Below are 21,769 nucleotides of genomic sequence, written 5' to 3' on the forward strand. Positions count from 1 at the left end.
TAGGCTACATGAATGCCGTATTCAACTCATCTAATAAATCACTTCCTCTCTTTGTCTTCATTATTCCCGGTCTCCTTTGTGTGCATACTATTTAAAAAAAGAAGCCACAAAGCACTATTTTTTGAGTTACATTTAAACTGACAAACTTAACCACCTGATGTCAGCTGAGAGTCAGAGGAGGGGGAGGAGGAGGGAAGAGAGAGGAGGGCTAGTTATAAATAGCAGAAGTCTCTCCAGAATGGCAGGTTTTTAATTAACAATAGAGAGCGTCTGATAATCCACAGTTAATCCAAAGGAAAAGAGGGAGGAGAGGAGGGAAGTAGAGGAAATCATCAGCTGTTTGATGTTCGGGACTACAGTCCCTCCTGGGCCCCTCCACTGCTTGCTGCTGAGCTGTTCTGCTCTGTGATATCCATAGCCCAAATGTATTTATTTAGTGAAACAGCCATGCTCCATATTTTGTGATTCACTTTGTCTCTGACTAACCGCTGTCTGTTCCCATTAGCGTGAATGCGTGCACGCTGCTCCTCTTAAACTGACTGCTATGCTTTGTGCTTGTGTGTGGGGTTAGTGGATCCAGGCTGTTTTGTTGAAAACTAGCCGACTGAAGGCCCCGATGGCTGGAGGCGTCCTCTTAAAGTCCTACGCCTGTTGAAAGGCTTGATCTGTCGGGGAAACACTGGGAGATGTCAGGCCTGCTTCACACTCAAAGGGAGTGTGCTATCTAAGACACTTTGAGCTTAGAGGGAAAAGGGGGTGGTATTTTTTCTCTCTCTTTTTGCACAGCTGCAAAGACAGTACAAATATGATGTTTGTACTAAATGTGGTACTACATTTGCTAGGGCATTTAACGGAGAGATTCAGTTTAATTCATGGCATATTAAGCATTCAGTGGCTGACACCTCTGTCTTAAAAATATACACATCAGTAGAGTCAATTCCCTCAAGCTATCAGAACACTAATAGAACAACTAACAAGAATTAAGGGGCAAATATAAGAGTCTAAACAGATTGTCCATGCAGTATGAGTAATATTTGACATAGTATCAGAAATAACTTTTACTATTTTGTTTATTCAGACTTTTCACCTCATGATCATTAGATCATACAGATCTAGGCTAGTATTTATTGGATGGAGAAGTTAAAATAGGCCCTCTGCCCTCTGGCTTGTAGCAACAGGGCAGGATTCATATGACACATGGTTGACAGAAGTCACACCAAGACTTTTGGTGCTCCAGGCAGGAGTCATTGTGATCTTGTCAGTAGTGATGAAGAGATGTTGTAAAGGATCTTCCAGAAAGAGATACATCATGATGATGATATCCAAGAGGGTGTCTTTTCCATTTAAGGAGGAGCAAATGTACCAAAGGTCAAACTCTGGTCAACAAATCATTGTAACAAATTACAGAGTGGTCTAAATTTCAAATGTTATGAAAAAAAAAGGTTCATATAGAGGTTTTAAAGTATAGTAGAAGTGTTCCTTGTTATAAATTTGAAGGTAGAAAGTGTTGAACCCTCTTTTCAACAAAGGACATCTCTGCCTCACCTTGAAGTATGGATAATAAGTATAAATGAAGATGCTTTATATTTGTAGGTAAGAACATTCATGATTTAAGAATTAAATCAGGATACCTTTTTTAAAGGCTTTCTCTCTTTCTGGCTTTTCAGGACAGAGTCTGGGGTACGGCTTTGTCAACTACATCGATCCAAAGGACGCAGAGAAAGCCATCAACACGTTAAATGGACTCAGACTTCAAACCAAAACAATCAAGGTAATTATCACCATGTACAGCCAAACATGCTTACAACTTAATATTTGAAAAGCATAACCGCCAAATCAAAAAATGAATTCAAAGATGATGATTAATGAAATCACAATGATTTTATTAAGTTGTGGATGTCATGCCAGTAAATGTCCCTTTCTTCTTCCTCAAAGCCCTTTGAGATAGTGATGCTGTTAGCGAATGAGCTGGAGGGCAAGATGGGATTAACATGTATGAGCCCCAGTAATTAAAAAGACCATCTAAATCAAAGAGACACATTAAAAAGCGTTTCACTATGGATGATGTGGTAATTACTCTGTAAATGTCAAAATCTGCAGGTGAATTTATATGCATTCAAAAGGAAGAAAGGCATCAATCATCAAATGTTTCCTGAAATAATAGAGAGCTCTGGTTCTACACTTCAGTGGCATGACTAATGTGCAGGCTTGTTGGTGGTTGTCATCGAGGTAAGACAGATACTGTATACTAATGCCAACACTATTCTGTCCGACCTCCAAGACTGAAAATAGACCTAAAAGCAGCTGATTTGGCTCACGGTTTACATCAACATATCTTTTCCCTGACATCCTTCTTTATCGTCCCTCTGTTCTGTGCTTGTTGATATGTTGTGGCTTTTAAACGGAATAGTAATCTGTTGCTCTGTGTTAATCCCTCTGCCATCTGATCTAATGTAATCTAATCTAATATCATGGGATTAGCCTGTATTTGTGAATGGGCAATCCCTGTGAGAATCCCTCCATTCACTATACAATGTTGGCCTGCACTGCCTGACCTGGCCTTGGTTCAGCAAATGCATCCCAGCATAGAGAAAGGAGAGAGAGAGTAATATGTGTGTGAGATGTGTTTGATGAACATTTTAATAAGAGATTACTAGAGAGTACTATTTTTACCCAAAACCAATCAGTCAGTCAGTCAATACTGACTACACGTCTTTTACTGGTGAGATAAAAATATACGGCCATTATGAAACACTCTTGATTACTAACAATTTTCTTGTTTTGACAACAATACAGTACCAATATAGGATCTTTGTAGGCAGTTAGAAAATGATATGTACCATTTAAAAAAAACTGAGTGCTAACAGGAAGCTGGCTTTGATCACACATAGTGTGCACACTGTTGTTGTTTGTAACTGATGATAGTTGACCTCAAACTAGCTCATTTTGGAAGCTTATTGGATATAGCATTGTATCAGTGGGTGCACTGACTAGAACACTGACTGACACCTGGTATTCTTGTTTTGGGCGGTCACTGTCGAAGGATGATACAAATGCTCATAGTGGTATCAGAACAGCACGTGCTGTTTTAATACACGTGCCTACATGCTGGTTGATTAAGGTGGAATCTCTGGTTATTTTATGTTTTTATACCTGAAGGCTATGTTTGTTTACGTCTTGACTATATTCACATGTGTAATTTGACCAGAATAACACAGAGCTTAATCAAAGCTGGAATTTCAATGTATATGTTTTAAGACACTGGCATAGCTGGGGCAATGGCCTCAGTACATGAGAGTATTTTAGAAAGCAAGTCAACCAACAATAGTGGTGAAAAAGATTACAGAAGATACATGATCCATACCAGTCTCACCTTTACCATATGATCCACGTTCGGATCTCACGGTATTTGCGGGACAATAGAAAATGTACTATCAGGGTGTCCAATAAATGTATCACCAATACCAGCTTTGCAGAGTCTCAGTTAAAAAAAAACACACAAATAAACAAACAAACAAACAGAAACAAAAATTCCCCTTTATTTCTTCTTAGGCTTACTGTGGCCGCCTATTATTCTAGCAGTATGTATTAATTTGGCCCAAATTCAGTATTTGACTTTCGTCATGAAAAAATGAGTCATTGACATAGACTGTATGAATAAGGGACGTAGCATCCGTGACGTCACCCATCTGTTCCGGAACTCAACCAGGCATAGTGTGACGTAAAGAGGCGGAGTTTGAGCCTCCTAGCCAACAGCTATGTGTTCCTGTCCGGGAGTCAAGTCAGCCATGTCCTCATTTGGGCAAAAACTCATAATCTTAATATCTTCTGAAAAAAATTCACCCCCCATACAGTGTGTGCTGATAGAGAAATTAGCTACGTAGAGCCAAGCTGTTTTTTGAACCAGGCTGCAAACATAGAATAGAATAGAATAGAATAGAATAGAATAGAATAGAATCTACTTTATTTATCCCTAAGGGAAATTCAGTTCATGCTTATTAATGCTGCAAAGCTCATCTTTTTTGAATTGGTGTGTATGTGGTTTCCGGTGTTTCTGCAGCCAGTCTCAAGTGGGGTTGTCGATGAATTGCAGTTTAAAACACTTCCTCATGGGCTTCATATTTTGATTCTGGTGGTTGCCGCTTGGCTGTTGACGAACATTTATCGCTGTGGGCGTGGGGGTGGGCATATAGGGCAGCAGGGCTCCATCTGATTGGCCAAATACATTGTCATGCAGAGGGTGAATGCATGGCACACGGAGTGCAATTTATGACAGTTCAAGCAGTCTTTTGCAATATGTATATCATGCATGTTGATATCGCGATGGCGGTGAATTTTAGATATATTGTGCAGCACTAGTTTGATACAATAATGAGAGTCCTTGTGCTTTCAAAATGCACAGTTACAGTTAAAATGAGGAGCAGAAATGTGTTTTATTCACTATTTTTCAAGTTGATCTGAAAAATGATCCAGTGAGAGAAACACTTCATCCAATCCTTACCATGAGATTGTGGTTAATGGCATCCCTTTCCAACATGGACATGTATCGATGCAAAAAACGGAAACAGTTGAAGGTCATTTGTGCAGTATGAAATTCTTCTCGTCTTTATTGAATGTAACATCTTGCGCTCACAAGTTTTCACTCTCACACTCTCCTGACACAAGAGATTGCCTTAAGTCCTTCCTGAGATAAAGGCAGTCTTCGTAATGATACAAGACAACTCTGCATCTCTGTCTGGCGCTATCTCTCTTTCACACTTCATTTCCTCCCTCCCACTACCCTCTTTTTTTTGCTTTTTCTCTCCACAACAGACCGGAATACCCTTAAGGTAACAAGGTAAATTAAAAGGCAGCACGGTAATTTCAAAATGAAGTTTGGCACTCTTTCATGTCACACCCTTCCCACTCTCTGCCACTACATTTGTGTCGAAAAGACTTGGCCCAGAGATTCACATGCTCTGAGGCGACATATCTCTCTGTAGTATGTTTGAGTTGGTTTTACTCCTGCCATTTCCTACACCATGACACCCTAGATTTAGTCAGCAATGCTGCTTCCCTTGCAAGGCGTGAGGAGAAGCAGCATGCTAAAGGTGAGAGGATCTCACAGTGACATGCCTGCACATAATCTCAAACACTTTTCCCCACTTTCATGGGCACACCCACACACAATCCACACATGCCCTACACCCCACTTTTACACAGTACCGCTCACAGCTTGAGGAGGTGTTGATGGATTAGACATCTGGAGTTGGCTGACAAGGAGAAGAAATGAGGGGAGAGCTGCACAGAGAAGAAAAGAGGAGCGAAAAGGGGCAGAATCTGGAAAAGAGAGAAAGGTTTAGTGAGGCAGCATGCAGGAAGGAAGCAGAGGGACAAGATCCAGGCAGCAAAGAGTAGCAGGAGGCAGAGAGGAAGAGGGAAACACAGGAGCTGAGCAGAGATGCCAAAGAGGAAGATGTGTAAAAGAAAAGTGAGACATGGAGAAAGCCAGCTGTTCCCAATCCTATTCTTCCACAGTTAGAGTTCAGCAGGATTTCCATGCTGCTGCTGAAGGATATGACTGCATATCCACCATATTTGCCTGACTTTAACCCTATTTGATAGCTTATGTCTCCACATGTCAGAGGTAATGAAAGTACTGCGAGGGGAAGCTGCTCCTGTCAGCAGCAGCAGTAATGGGATTTGCGCAACTTTTGCTTGAGCAAAACTGGGTCTACGTATGAGGATGTTGGGGACAATGTTTGAGAAGTGAAAGTGCAGTTGTAGAGAGTTACAGCTGGGTGCACAGTATGACGTACAGCTCCAGCCAGATGACATTCATACTCAGAATATACTCTATATAGGAATATGATCGACTGGAAAATAGCATTGATAGAAGCACAGTCAAAGGTGTTTCTGTACATGTCTGGAAATGAGGAGGAGGAGCAGCCTGTAACTATAAGGAACCGAGGGAAATTGTGTGGGTGAGCGGTAACAAAAGGAAGTCTTTTTATTCCCTTTGTGAGATTGCTGTCCTGGAGAGTGTTTCATGGCAAGAATGTAATGGATTTTATTATGTAAAGGTGTGTGAGTGTTTTGTCAGTATTTGTATGGTTGTGTGTACATTTACAGCTTTCTTACCCCGTATGAAAGAATTCAGAAGGCGTTAAGAAGCAAACTCATTACTCTATTATCTTTATCTTTTATCAATATTAATTTATTTACATTTTCACTTGTTGATAATGTGCTAGCATAGCTAACAGACTGCAAATACATCTGCAAATACAAAGTATACACACCAACCTTTTATGTATTAGCATGTAACTCGCTGTCAGAGTCCTTATACTATTAATCATGCTCCCCTGGGTTGCTGTTCTTTCCTTTCAAAGTAAAACACCTGTGGTTTCTACTCAAGCAAATAAAGTTTCCTCTGCTCCCAGCAGCAAACAACTTGAGTGTTATCTCTCCAGTGTTCTAAGTAGCTAAGTCTCTCCCTGACAACAATAATCCCCATGGCAAGGTGTACTGGGAAAATTTTGTCACAATTTTCCCCCTGTGGCTCCAATGACCCGCTCCCCTGCCCATCCAAAGCACACACAAACACACACACAGCTCCCACTTTAATCTTGTTTTGATTAACCCTCCAGGAAGGTAAGAAACACTGAAGCTTTAATTTATTTTTAAAGACACTAATATCTTGTGTTTCTCCCCCACAGGTGTCATATGCACGGCCCAGCTCAGCCTCCATCCGTGATGCTAACTTGTATGTGAGCGGCCTGCCCAAGACGATGACTCAGAAGGAGCTGGAGCAGCTCTTCTCTCAGTATGGACGCATCATTACCTCCCGTATCCTCGTCGACCAGGTCACAGGTATCCATGGGGCAGCACCTCCCTCCTTTTCACACTTTTACACAGACATACCAAATCAACCAGACATTCAGAGTAGCTATCTCGGTCCCTGTAAAGGCTCTACATTTTGCTTGTTGCTTCATCACTGCAGCTATTATTGAGATTTCAGAGCAGTATGTCTGGAATTCAAAATGTGACAAAGGAGACCATGAACTGTTGAGCTGCTGGAATCCTCAATAAAAAAAAGCGTACCGACTTTTTGCAAATTAGTGTTGTATAAAGACTAAGAGAGACACATTAATTTGCATATTTTGTGGCGTGGTCAGTTTGCTTAGCATAATGTAGCTGTTTGTTTGAAGACTCAAGACTTCTTGCTGGCTTCTACTAGATTGATTGAAAATAAAGTGGGGATAGCATCTCAACTATAGCAACCGCCATCATTGGGCTTTGTTACACCTCTGCAGAGATTTTATAATATCTGCAAAAGTCTTACTTTCACTCCGGAGGAATTTAGATGGCACTCTGACTGATGTGTGTCTGAATACTTTATCAAATCTACCCGTTGAGCTAATTTTACATGATTAGTTTGTGGATTCATTTGTAGACTTGACCATTTCCTGCATTCTAATGTGTGTTCCGTGACTTTTGGTTACAACATTCCACTCTCAGTGTATAGGAAGCCTTTATTTTGTGTGGATCATCAGTTTGGTTTTCATGTTGGGAATCGTAACGTTTGTAGGTGACACTATTTACTCCAGCTTAAATTTATTTTTCACGAGTCAGGCTAGAACACCTGCAGCCAGAGCTTATAATTACAGAGTGTAGCGCTACAACAAGGAACACTTCATGACTGAGGAACACACATCAACACAGCAGGTGATACATACCAGTACCAAATGCTTCACAGGATAACGCAATATAAATGATTTTTAAACCAATCCGATCTTCTTGATAAGTTATGTTAGCAAAACAAGCTAGCAGCACAAGCTTACTTTGTTGAGTTTCACCAACGAGTGTTGGAGAGTAACAAAGTCCAGCCTAATTAAGTGTTCTCTGCGTTGCTTGGGTTTTTTCTGTCTCTTTGTTGTTCACTTCTACCGAACTCAATCTCAGAGGCAAACACTGTACTTTTGCCCTTAATTAACTTATAGAACAGCTTACTCTTGGCTACTAGCTACTTTTCAGATCCAGATCACTTACGCAGAATATGTATATGTATATGATATTGTTTCAGAATGTCTTTATTTTATGCTGGAGGAATTCACGGGCTACCTGGCAGTGTGTAAATAGACACATTCAATTGAATTTATTTAGCTTGATTAAAATGAACTCCACCTTTATCAGCTGCAACAGTGATATGGACACTGATGCATGAATAGATTACAATTAAATAATATAATGTAGTAGTAGTATTGTTGTTAAATAATAGTAATAATTTTTATAGTTATTTATTTGGGGGTGTCTGGGGAGAATTAATGTTTTTTTCTCTTAGAAACACCATTTAAAATCATGAGGTCTTATGTGGGGAGCTTCTCTGTAATCTCTGTAAAGTTTTATATGTTGAACATTTTCTCTCGTTTTTTTTGCTCTGGCTTTAACTCCTGGTAATTGTTGTTGTAACTTGAAATATAAAGTTTAATAATAGTAATGTTTAATACTAATAGTAGTTTTAAAAAGACACACCTGCCTACATTGACATCCTTGTTGTTGTTAAATTAATTTTGTCCTTATCACCTTGCACTGCAGTCCTCTAAACATGCAATTGGAAGTTGACCTCAAATAGCATTTTTTTAACCACAGCCCCATCTGAGGTTGCCATGGTAAACACGGTGATTACATGAAAAGCACAAGCTGTGAAATATACATGCTCAATTACACATTCCACTACATCCAAAACACAGGAATGAATCACATCAGCCCACTGTGTTGCAGAAGAACCCCTCCAGCGTGTCTCTTAGATCCATTTCAGGGGTTGTGTGTGTGCCTACAGGCTGCAACCTGCTCCAGTGTTATGTGTTATGTGTACTGATGAAGCAGAAAGGGAGCAGCATGCTGTAAGCCACACTCATTTGCCTAAGCAGAATAAATCACTGCTGGCGTTCAAGTGCACGCCTGTCTGTACACACTGAGTAGACAAGGAGAGAGGCTGAGAGGAGATGGGAAAGGGAACAAAGAAGAGGAGAAAAATGAGACAGAGGAGAGAGAAGACAAGGATTGAAGGAGAAAATGAAAAGGAAAGGGGAGGAAGATAGTGAATAAGAGGAGACCAGGGAATATGCTTAACAAAGGGAAGGGTGAAATAAAGGGCAGTTTCAACTGTCATTAAGGCACACTTAGTTGAAGTTGGCACAACTCTTGCCTGATGTGTTTTTACTAACAGTCCCAACAACATGCTTCTCAGGTCCCAGGGAGCCGAAAAAAAAAAAAAACTTTGTCACACAATGCACACACAGAGAACACCTGCTCACCCACTGCCACATGCACTCTGCTGAATTTGAGCTTCAATGCTCTGTCCACATGCCATGAATAAAACACATCTTATCACAGGTGGTATGAGTCACAGGAAGGGAAGATGTGTTCATGTGTTCTTTCTTCATTCATGTCCAGATAACGCTGTGTGACAATCTAGTTGCACCATAGTAAATAAACTGAACACTCAGATCCAACAAAACTCAACTGTGAAAGATAATGGAGTTTTGCTTAACGGTTTATTTTACATCCTTAAATTTAAAGCTGACACTCAGAGTTTTAGTCATCAGACATTTTATCCTTGAATAGTATAGATGGTACAGACTCTGGCAAATAATGCAGAGTATTTGTTATATACACAGCAACTAGCAACATCCTGGTTTTGGTTTATTTCGCTGCTTCTTTGCCCAACAAAAGTATTACAACTTGAGAAAATGCAGAATTTAGGCACGCTGACCTCTGTTTTTAGGAGATGCTGTTTGCGCAGCAGGGCCAGTTTAAGAAAGTGTTTACAGCAAATGAACTGAAGTCACCTTGGCCTGGATTAAGGTATTGCTAATTTAAAATGAGGTATCAAATCAAATCAGTTCATTGTTCAGTGTTATATATTGTACACTAAACTAGTGTGGTTTATTTTTCATGATTTTTTAAAAAAGTTTCTCACCAAGTGGCTTCTGTGATGTTTGATTTTATAAGCAGTCCTTTTTTTTATTTTGAAGGCATCTATTTTAAATGTATAAAATTTCTTTTGTCATACATTTACAGTTTGGTGAAAATGTAATGGATGCAAATGTGAATAGATAACAAAATAGTATCTGACCACAACACAGTCATCAAATGTAAATACTAAATTGACCTTCTTCCTACTAATGGTACTACAAACAGATGATATCACGGTTCTGCATTTTGGTGCTTGGCTATACCCCTTTAAATAGAGTAGAGCAGCTATGAGCTAATGGAATTTTATTTGCAATATTCCAATTATTTGGAACTACTGCCATTGCTATTTTCTTTTGTAGCACATAGTCATAGGATTTATCACTGGTCAGTACACTTTCTCACACATAGAACAGGAAGTGTTTGAACAACGTGACCCCGCTAACACCCTCAGCTACAGTAATTGCCATCCTCACCATGAACCTACCAACTGTTTAAGCTAAAACTGAAATACACAAAGATCCACTATCATCTGCACACTCGAGCACAGACTCAAATGATAATACTGTTAGAGAGGGACAAAGAGAGATGTTCTGCAAGGTGTCTCCAGAGGGATAAGGATCAGCAGGAGAAATGTTAATGATTAATTAGATGTTAGACTTGCTGGTGATTAAAAACATGGAGGACTTTAGAGCGGCCCTGAGAATAGTATGCTGGCATCATTGACTCATCTATTTCTTCTCGCTGTTACTGTACAGCACGCACGCACACGCACACACACACACACACACACACACATACACATACACACACACACACACACACACACACACACACACACACATACACACACACCCACACACTCACTGCCATTAGGAGAGAAATGGGCTGCAAATTAAAACTCTCCTGTGACTGTTAAAAATGTAAGTACAGAACAAGAAGGCAGAGGCAGGAAAAGATAGAGGAATGGAGAAACAGGCAGATTTCTGGAGTATCAGGCTGGTTTGTGGTGCAAACATTGGTTCACTGTCATGGAAACATCGTTGTCGTTATCAGTTACTGAAAAAGTCCCAAGAGAAGAAGAAAATGTACTTGCTTTGTTACAGCTTAATTAATGTGTTGTTCATTTAAGACTGACTTGGTGGGCATACATGTATGTTGTTATGACATCATTGTCCTTCAGTGCCAGGAAGTCAGGTCCCAGGTCATCAGTGACTCATGAGTGCGCCCACATTTATTGAATTAGCGATGTAATAAGTGCTTGAGATCCACCTTACCCAGTGATTCATTGTTTCTGCAGAACAAGAGACTGATTTCAGCGTCACCCAAACATGATCTACAGAAAGAGATTCAACTGTTGGGATGCCCAGATAACAATTCATAGAAACAGCAATGCTACATGGTTGTTTAAATGATGGATGTTATCCAGTGACCAGTACCAGATGGGCCAATGATCCCATCTCCTCCCTTGCTAAATTGGGAACATGAAGTCTGTTCTCTAAATGACCTCCTCATCAGCAGGATGCACCCTGCAGTCACTCTTCTGTTCATGAAGACAAGAAGGAACTTTGAAAACATCACAGTTAGCATCAGTCTCAGTCAGAGGCGGCTGAAACAAATACCACTAAACTGCCAAATTGCCCCAGAGACTCAGGGAGAGAACACAACATCACATTTACAAGGATATCTCTCCACCTCTTCCTCTCTCTCTTCTGCCTCTTCACTCCCTTTTTCTGTCAATTGATTACCTATGAATGGAGAAACATATTTTGTCTCTTTACTGGTGCAAATAGTGCAGGCTGGATTCCCCTTACTTGGTTTCTAACCTGCAGGAAAGACAGCGGGCTCCGATAGCTGGTCTAAATTTGAAACAGATTTATGAACATTTTGGATCAATACTTGGCCATTTCTACCCCCTTGCTGACCCGTACTCGAGCAGATGTCACTGCTTACCTGATCAATGAATGCAAACACAACCTTCATCCTCAGCTACTACAAAGTCTTATTTGAAACTAAATTGATTTCATGTGTGTGTTAGGACTGGCATTGAAAAGGCTGGTGCTGTGTTGCCTTCATGTGGGATGGAAGGAAGCAATGGGAATGATTCCTATAATAAGTCATGAGTGCTCACAGCATCATGCAACTAAAGATAATAATTGCCAGTATTACTAATAACAAATTACAAGTTTTTTGGCATTGAGCTCAGCTGTATGATAGGCATGCTGCTCCTGATCAAAATAGCATTAAATTAAAGTAGAGTTACCTTGAAATTTTGCTGATATGAGGCATCCATGTTTGAAAGCTTTTCAGACCTTTTGGTGTTATTTACTGGCAAGCTGTATTCTGGATATTAAAGCTGTCTGAAAAAATCTCAGACTTGCTCTTCCACTACAACATAAAAACACTGCATTGTTTGTGAAGTTCAGTGCTGCATTACAAACATGCTGCCTGAAGCACATGATGTGCCTTTTAAAGTTAAGATTATGTTTATGGAAGTATCGGAAGTCTGGTCATGTCGTGTTTGGTTGCACATTTTTATTTGCACTCAGTGATCAACACTGGAACTGTTACTGACTGAGGCTATAAAATGTGATTATGTTTACATGCAACTATAGTCACTTCTGCCAAAATAGTCTGAAGATTGCTTGCTTTGTGACTCACCCCTTGAAGATGTCACTGAAGCTATTGCAGTAATAACTGAAACACCACTTTGGCCTGATAATTTGGGAAGAAAGCCAAAAATCACACAGCTCTTATCCATTGTAGTTTGGTATTTTTAGATGAAAGAATGAGACACGGAGCAAGAGAGACATGAGCAGATCGAAGAGAGTCTAGAGTGTCCCCAGGAAAACCAGTTACATGTGTATAGGTGCGTTGCATTGTATGACATTATTCTGTAGCATGCTTATGCCAGCGACATATAATTTACTCAAGATACCTAGTATTCCTTGTCCTGCACTCTAAAATTGGCTTGTTTTGAATTGCAAACAGCTGGATATTGGACATCTGTATTTGCCCCGCCACTTTAAGATTGTTGCATTTTACTTAACCATAGGAAAACCTTGTCACTTACATACAGCAATGCAGGTCACAGACTATCACAGCAATTTAGACATGAAAATTAGCGGTAATATTTAGCAGCACATTTTTGTATTTTTGTTTCTTTCATCCTGTTGCAATTTCCCAAACTATAACTCCCAGTTATAGAGATACCCTACCTTTAACATCCACACCAATTCTCACCAGAACACAGCCATCTTTGTTAGGGATGCACCAAAAATTCAGCCACTGAAAATTTTCCAGGCCTCGGTGGATGCAGAGAACCCACTTGGAGATGGAGAAGTGCACAGCGTAGGAGAAGGAGAACAGAGCACATAAAAAAGGTCTCTCTGAACCAGATGAGGGGCATGCACCCTTGTAGTCTGATATGTTCAATGAGATCTTTGATTTTAGTGAGGTTAGCACACAGTCATAGCCATAAATATAATGGCAGGGGAGACCGGGGACAGTTGTAACATTTTTGACATTTCTGTCTATAACTTTGAGCTCTTTTAACCCAGTGTGTTCAACCTGCTATACAAACTAGCTTCAAGTGTCTGCTAATACATGGCCTAGAAAATGCCTGAGCAACACAAACAGAAAATACATGGCTTAATCTAAGAATAAAAAATAAATCCAAGGAGTGAAATATTACAACTGTCACCGGTCTTCTTACTAATAATTGGCGTAATAATTTATTTTGGTGTTTCGGTTTTCGGCCTTGGCTTCCTCATTTTAGGTTTCGGCCAAGAATTTTCATTTCGGTGCATCCCTAATCTTGATATATGAACTCATCTGCATGCACCTGGATACTCAACACCAAAACTAACTTAAGTTTAAGTTCAGGGAAGCACCACTTCATAGTGCTAGTCTTTCCAGAGGCATGAAAATGGAGCCCTAAAAGAATATTTACAAAGCTGTATAGTTCTTTAGCTCTAAGGTTTGGTTTTCAGCTTCTTCTTGTATTCACACCACTCATGTTTGCACTATTTTTCTCAAAGGAATCACTCTTCCTCTGCTCACTTGGTGCATTCTCTCTTCTCTTGACTTGAATAATGGATGTTCTCCTTCAGACTGACACCACACTGAATCCCTGTTCTCTGTCTGTTCAGTAGCAGAGAACAGAACGGTCAAGGTAACACGAGCAGAGAGGTGCACCCTCAAGGTGGTATGACTGCAGCCTTGACTCCTACTATCCATCGCCCCCCCCAAACATAATCTGTAGAGTGCACACTCTCTCTGTGGTAGCAGACACACGTGCACACACAAGCACGTACAGATATGCACGTCATTACATGCGCACACACATACACATGCACACATACCAGACAGATGGTAGAAGCTCTGCTCTGACAAAGGCTAAAGCACAGGGCACCTCCACTCTTCAAAGTCTCTACGTTTCTCCTCTTGTTGCTTTTTAAAACGCCATCTGTACCTATGCACACTAACGCTGCTTTAAACAAGGACACTGCATTTTTTTTCTCCTTGTAATTAAAAGACAGCAGGAAGAGGGTTTGTTTCTGCCTCTGCCATATTATAAATCTTTTGGAAAAGCAAGGCTAATCATTTGATACGGCTGGCACAGTATAGCTGCTGAAGTTAAGGATAAAAGGATGGGACACAGCGTAGCAGACTACCTGAAAACATTCAAAGATTTTGCCTATGAATGCTTGCATCAGGGCGTGTGTATACCTGAGTGTTTGTATGGGCTTGCCTTCAAGTAAACAATGTACTGGAAGCTCGAAAACTGAAAAGGAAGTGCCTGTCTTTCATAACGCAGCAGCCAGGTTTCACCCTCCCCTCTCTCCTGGTCTCTCAGAGGAGCAGTCATTTCTCTCCGTCAGTCAGTCAGTTGTTTGGGGGAAATGATAGTGGGTTTTAGAGAAAGAGCGGCTTTGTTTGGGCAGGAGCGAGCAAGAATAGCACTGTTTCCTTTCATCATCATCTTTTTACTGTCACCTCCTAACACTCTCCTCTTTCACCTTCTCTCCTTTTGTCCTCGCCTTCCCTTACTTCTCAGCCCCTGCTCTTTTTCTTCTCTCCAATTCACTCCTGTCTTGCACAACCCCAACCCCCAGCACCTGCTTCCTGGTCCCCCCCAACCTCTCTCTCTCTCTCTCTCTCTCTCTCTCTCTCTCTCTCTCTCTCTCTCTCTCTCTCTCTCTGTTTCCCCCTCCCCAGAATGAGCTAGCGTGTTATTGGTAAGGCAGCAAATGTGCCTGTCGGTGTGTGTTAGAGAGAGATAAGCACAGGTAGAGAGAGTTACATAAGCCTCTGTTGATTACTGTGGAGGAGAGGGAGGGCAGAAAAAGAGAGTGAGAAGAAGAGAGAGAGACAAATTGCTGTACCTTAGTAAGTGCATTGTGCTCTAATGTTGCCTGTATGGCTGGCTGGACGTTGATAAGTAGCCGACGCTTCTGGGGCTAGTTGAAAGGACAGTCATTAGGTTGGACTTGCTAAACCCGCAGCTTGCTTCATAGATTCCAAGTTTGTTTTTGTTATAATGTTAAACAGGAGAAAAATATGCATTAATACGTTGTGACAGAGCTTTCAAACTAGTAAAACACATGTTGTAGCTTCATGAAAATTTCTTGCGTCTTTTTATTAATTGCAACAGTTTGTTACTAAGATAGATATGTGAGCAATATTTAAAGTTGAGATTAATATTCTATATTTGTTTTAATGTGAAGGAAGTTCAATGAGAAAGGCATCTGCAACATTCATCTTTCTTCTTGACAAGTGTTGCCCATGAGGCCCTAGCCTGAAATAGCTCATTTGTCTTTGTAGAGACTTACTGTTTGTGAAAGTCGAGGCTGATACTGATAAAGATGTTTAAAATAGTAATTTAACAGATTCTTATGTTTTATCCATTCCTTTTTTTGTGACTCTTCCTGTCTGTGTTTCAAATGCGTTATGTGATGTATTGAAACTTTTGTCAGTCATCCCTCCTCATGCAATGTCACTAGATCATGTTCTACAAAACTGCATGTGGCTGATCTTTGTTATTCTCCAACACTGCCGACATTTTCTTTTACATTTGGCTATGAAAACAAATCAGAGTTTATCAAACACATGAATTCTTCTTCCAATATAATACCTCTTCTCTTAATCAGCAGCAGTCAGGTATATTAGCTTTCCAGCTTTCAACTGATGTGATAAAGATAAGATGGCATAAGATGCAGAGAAACATCTGATAGTGACGTCAGTGCACAGCCTTTCATTTCTGATATCTGTTAAAAGGGCAAATATCACCATTGTTGATGTTCGACTCTTGTGAAATACATCAACTTGTGATGCACCTGGACACATCATCAGTGATGTAACCTGGGGTCATTGGGTGTTTCGGGTCTTTCAACAATCAGACACCCTCAACCAGGCGACCCAGCCGGGGTTGATCAAGCCCTGGCTTGTGTCCAGGTAGCTCTACCCCACCCATGGGTCTCCTCTCCTAATCCACAGCCACCTTGAGGCAACTTCTGCCGCCTCTGTGGCCGACTTCATGGCCCTTCGCCTACTGCTCCCTGTGATGCAGAGCATATTGTAGGCCCTGCATAGGGACTGGCCCACAAACCCTCTGCATCCCACCTCAATGGGCTCGCACCTTGCTCGCTACCCGTTGCTTCGGCATTGTTCCACCCGCTCAGTGTACTTTGCCCTCTTCCTCTCATTGGCCTCCTCAATGCGGTCCTCCCAGGGCACGGTGAGTTCCAAGAGAATGACCTGCTTGGAGGTTTCCGTGATCAGCATTAGGTCTGGCCTTAGCGATGTTCTGGCTACAGTTTCTGGGAACTTCAATTGCTTCCCCAGGTCAACTTTCAGCTCCCAATCCTGCGCCGTTGCGAGCAGGCCAGAGGAGGTGGTCCTGGCAGCTGATTTAGGCTTCTCCCCAGCTCTGACGAAAGACATTGTTTTCTTCACTGGATGGAGGCGCTTGCAGTGGTTAATTCCACTGCAGATGGTGTCCGCTATGGCCTTAAGAACTTGGTTGTGGCGCCAGCGGTACGCCCCTCGCCCAGGGCTTTTGAACAGCAGCTGAGGATGTGCTCCAGGGTCCCTCTCTTCAGGCACAAAGGGCACGCTGGTGACTCAACCATGCCCCAGGAAAACAAGTTGGATGGGCTTGGCAAAACGTCATAGACAGCCTGGATTAAGAATTTTATTCGGTGGGGCTCAGCTTTCCACAGCTCGGTCCATGAGACTTTGCGCTCCACGGCTTGTTCCCATCTCGTCCAGGCTCCCTGTTGCCGCATACCAACCATCCTGCTTGTTCGCTGATCTTTGACTGCTGCTCTCACCTCCTCTTGGATCAGTGACCTCTTGTCCTTTCCCTGTGCCTTGTTGTAGCGAGGTGTTTTGCTGCTACCCAGGCCAGCTCTTCCACGAGCCACTGTGCCCACCAGCACCCTGTGCCTTAGCCGTGCCTCAGCGACATCGACAGCCTCTGCAGCCTTCCACTTCCGTCCCGTCCTGACCTCAATCCCAGCCTGGGAGACTTTTGGGTCGCCGGTATTGCAGCACCTCTCTAGTACGGGACACCATGAACTCTTCATTCAGGCTGCTGAACGGGAGCTTCAGCTTGTTGTTCTGCCCGTACAGAGCGATGCTGCTCAGGCTCCGTGGTAGTCCGAGCCACTTCCGTAGGAACCTGCTGACCCTCCTCTCAAAGCCCTCCACTGTGGATATTGGGACATCATAGACCAAGAGGGCCCAGAGAATTCGTGGGAGGATGCCATGTTGGTAAATCCAGGCCTTGAACTTGCCAGGCAGCCCGGACTTGTCCACTGCAGTTAGCCAGGCTTCCAGTTCTTGGTTGGTGGCTCGAATGGATGCAGTGTCTCTCAGGCTGCAGTCAAAGACTTTCCCCAGGCTCTTCACTGGTTTCTGATAGATGGTATCTGAGTACATGTCATGTATGTACATATCCATATTATACTGTCAGATTGCTCCACATAATACATGGTTATCATCACGATCAGACACACGCACACTCACAAACACACACGCACACTCACACACACACACACACACACACACACACACACACACACACACACACACACACACACACACACAGGTTTTGTTAAGAATATTATAAATATCGGGTCAACAACCACCTCACCCCTCTCACCTCCTTTCAGTGCTACTGAACAAATTCAAGGACAAGAGTGTCTGGTGCTCACTTAAAAGGACTCACAACACAAACACACACACACACACACACACACACACACACACACACACTGGTATATAAACAAACTGCTTCAGTCACAGTGAACGTGATTACATATGACCACACACCTCTCTATTCGTCTTGTCATACTTCATTCTCAGTAGCACCTCTTCAAGTCATCACTTAAGGATGTGTGTGTTTTAGTGTGTGTATTTACATGTGTGTGTTTGTGCCATGCTTTCATCTGTATGCCAAGCATTTGTCCAGGGGCCCTCCAGCCAGAAACAGCTTAGGAACAGCTCAAGGCCAAACAAGTGTGAGGATTAAAGGACAAATACAGTCCCCTCTTTCCCCCCCTTTTGTCTCAGTGGAGGAAGTGAATGAGCAATGCTCTCTCCTCCTCTTTAACTACTGCTGAGGTGCCCTTGAGCAAGGCTCTCGAGGTTGCTAAGTGCCTTATGGCAGTAACTGTCATGAAATTGAGCAGAAATGACTATAATCAAGATGAGGCGCGGTGCTGGATGAGCGCTCATGCTTGGTTAATTTACAAATCCCAAAAAATACAAATGTGTGTTAGCAATCACAGTTACTGGCTTTATTCTCAAAAAAAACTCTGTCTCCCAAAAGACACAGAAATTACCCGCGCTTTACCTCACATACAGCACATGCATGACAACTATGGTGATGAATAAAGAAAAAAACACAGCACAGCAATGGCTGTTGTTTAGACTGTGCAGATCCTGTTAGGATTATTATTTCTCTGCTTCTGACAAGCTAATTAAAACGTACAGGTACAGAGTTGGCACAAGAGGAAGTGAGGAAGGCAAAATTGTGAAAGTCTGTCAGGGGACAGGCAGAAAGGTAAAAAACGAGAATAAAAATGGATCACTTACACTGAATAAGAGTTAATGAGATCACCCAGCAGTCAGAGAGGAAATGCTGTGGTTCAGAGTGTGTGTGGTCAGTTGTGACCATGAAGTGACATTGTTTCTTTTGTGTTTGAGATTCAGAGTCCAAACCTTTTTGATAAAACTCCCAACAAAAACATCATCTCTTACTGAAAATCTACCACATTTCATAAAAAGCAGCAGATTGATTTGAACAGTGGTCACATGGGGTTTATGTCCCTACTGCACCCAAAAGTTGTTTACTGCTGTAGAAGAATCATGGATCAGCACAGTTTAGAGTAAATGAGGTCCTTTTTGCAGTGTTGACAGCTAGGAAAAGACTCCCAGTATTTGAAAGAAGTGAGGAATTGCAGAGAAAGTGCAAATGAGCTACTAAGTCTCTCCAAGTAAGCAAAAAAAGAAAGGGAAAAATACAGTGTTTGCACTGGGAATTGTATTTCTGAAGTCTGTCTTTCAGCAAAAAGTATATTTTATGATTATGAAATCCAATCTCAAACCAATAGTAATATTTATACATATTTCTCAGAAGACAAAAAATAATCTTGACCTGAAATTCCCTAGATTTAAATAAAATACTAGACTTGCGATATCAAAGATATTTTCCAACGATAATTGGCTTTCAAAGAGAAGATTTTTATTTTTCAGCCTGGCTGCAAAGTAAATAACCTTGTGCTGCTTTTGTCCTGGAGAGAGAAAGAGAACAAAGGGGAGTGAGCTGGTCAAGGTGTTTGTCAGAATAAGAATTCAGAAGAGGGAGCACCACGAGGCAGGCCAACAGGAATTATACAACAGAAATGGGGAGAGGGATGGCATGTACAAAAATGTGGAATAACAATAAGGAGAGTTTTCATGTGTGAGAAAGAGCGAGCACACAATAATGCTCAAACACAAATTCCCCTCTTTCTCGCTGCCTCTCTTTTATTCAGTCTCAGTCACACAGACATGCTTGTGTGCACACAGTATTATGTAAATAGTCTCTTCGGCAGAGTGCTGCTGTCACTGAGCGAGCATCCTCTGGGCCATCTAGGCAGCCTCATTAAAACCAGGCATAGCATCCATTAATAGATACCAGTACGCACATTCACACACAAACACACATATGTATATAAAACAGTCAGTAACACACACAGAGCATTCACAGACACCAATAAAGGACCTCCCAGGAAGCACAGCTCTAAATGTTTCTCTCAGGTGGCAGTCAAAAAATGTCTCCAAGGAAACGGCTCAAATGTCACAGACAACAATGTGAGACGAGTGTGTGTAGGGCTGACTGTGGCTGCAGCTGGCATGAGGGAAGAACTGACTGTGAGGCTTTAAACAGACAGAGGGCCAAACCACAATACAACTTCATATCCTCAGTCACAGCTAAACAAATCACATAGTCTAATGAATATATTTGTTATCAGAGTACATAAACACTATGAAATATACTCCCATGTGTATAAGAAAATGTCTTGGAAAAATAGAAATGTACGTATAGTGCTGCACAGAGTTTATAATAATATCAAGCTACAAGTTGTAGCCTCATTTTTTGTGTTACGTTTTTGCCTCTTTATCATACTGTGGAACCAGATGATATTTAGGGGGGCAGTTACGGTATCAGATCTTGCATGCTCCCCAGGACCTGATATTACATTTTAGATATTATCAACAGCTGATGCCAGTAGATGGAGCAGTACAGGAAAAACTCAAAACAAATGAAACTGTTTCTGCCATGTGTGAAAGTCTTGAGGGTACGTTTGGAAGTGAAATATCAAAACACATCCAAGCACGGTAACACAGTACAAATGTAATGACTGCATCTGTTGTGTCCAAACCCTGTAAAGTAAAAGGGACCTGTGTTTGTTTGTGATCTGCTGGCCCCGCAGGTGGTTCCCGAGGTGTGGGCTTCATCCGCTTTGATAAGAGGATAGAGGCAGAAGAGGCCATCAAGGGCCTGAATGGACAGAAGCCATCAGGTGCTGCCGAGCCCATCACCGTCAAGTTCGCCAACAACCCCAGCCAGAAGACCAGCCAAGCCCTCCTTTCACAACTCTACCAGTCTCCCAACCGCCGATACCCGGGTCCCCTCCACCATCAGGCTCAGAGGTTCAGGTGAGTGATGGGGCGGAGCTTGGAGATGGTTATGGTGGAACCAAGTGGTGTAGAGACATAACAATGAAGTAAAGGGTTACGGTTGCGTTGTCGAAGCATGGACATTTAATCCTGCTATTTAATTTCAAAGGTGTGTAGTTGATGTGGAGTTTCCCAGCCTTGGGAGCTGACTGATATTTATTTGATGACCCCACCAAGAGCCCTTAATGAAGTGAAGTCAATTCCTGCAACAATGTTGACTCAATTTGAGTCATCAGTACGAAAGACCTACATTAGAAAACGTCACAATCATAAAGTGTTTAATATTTTGTCATATACTCCTGCAGGCTATGGCAGGATTAAGCCTTTGAACTAGTGATTACACATTGAGCTTGAATTAATTCACATTTGGATTTTTGGTTGAATTAAGAGCAGTTTGAACCACTCTGCAACTGTGACATCATCTTGTTCATTACTGTAAAAGCAAAGTATCTTGTATTGGCTTTAGTTCTAATTAAAGGCTTTGAAGGCTGTTTCTTTATAGTAACAGTGATAAAAGATCTTGGGAACTGCAGTATTAGGAGCCATAACCAAAGTGACAAAATAAGGCATGGTTTCTTTAAAT

At 41.7% G+C, this 21,769-nt stretch overlaps 1 protein-coding gene across 1 annotated transcript in view; it reads left to right on the top strand.

Moving 5' to 3' along the window:
• The window catches only part of elavl4 (ELAV like neuron-specific RNA binding protein 4), a 62,156-nt gene that overhangs the window by 31,019 nt on the left and 9,368 nt on the right, over positions 1 to 21,769 (top strand). Inside the window, 3 exon segments of the mRNA XM_034703795.1 lie at positions 1,668 to 1,771; positions 6,696 to 6,849; positions 20,940 to 21,165. Of these exon segments, the coding sequence (XP_034559686.1) occupies positions 1,668 to 1,771; positions 6,696 to 6,849; positions 20,940 to 21,165 (484 nt within the window).

The sequence above is a fragment of the Notolabrus celidotus genome, chromosome 2 (genome assembly GCF_009762535.1).
Source record: "Notolabrus celidotus isolate fNotCel1 chromosome 2, fNotCel1.pri, whole genome shotgun sequence".
NCBI classification, from domain to species: Eukaryota; Metazoa; Chordata; class Actinopteri; order Labriformes; family Labridae; genus Notolabrus; species Notolabrus celidotus.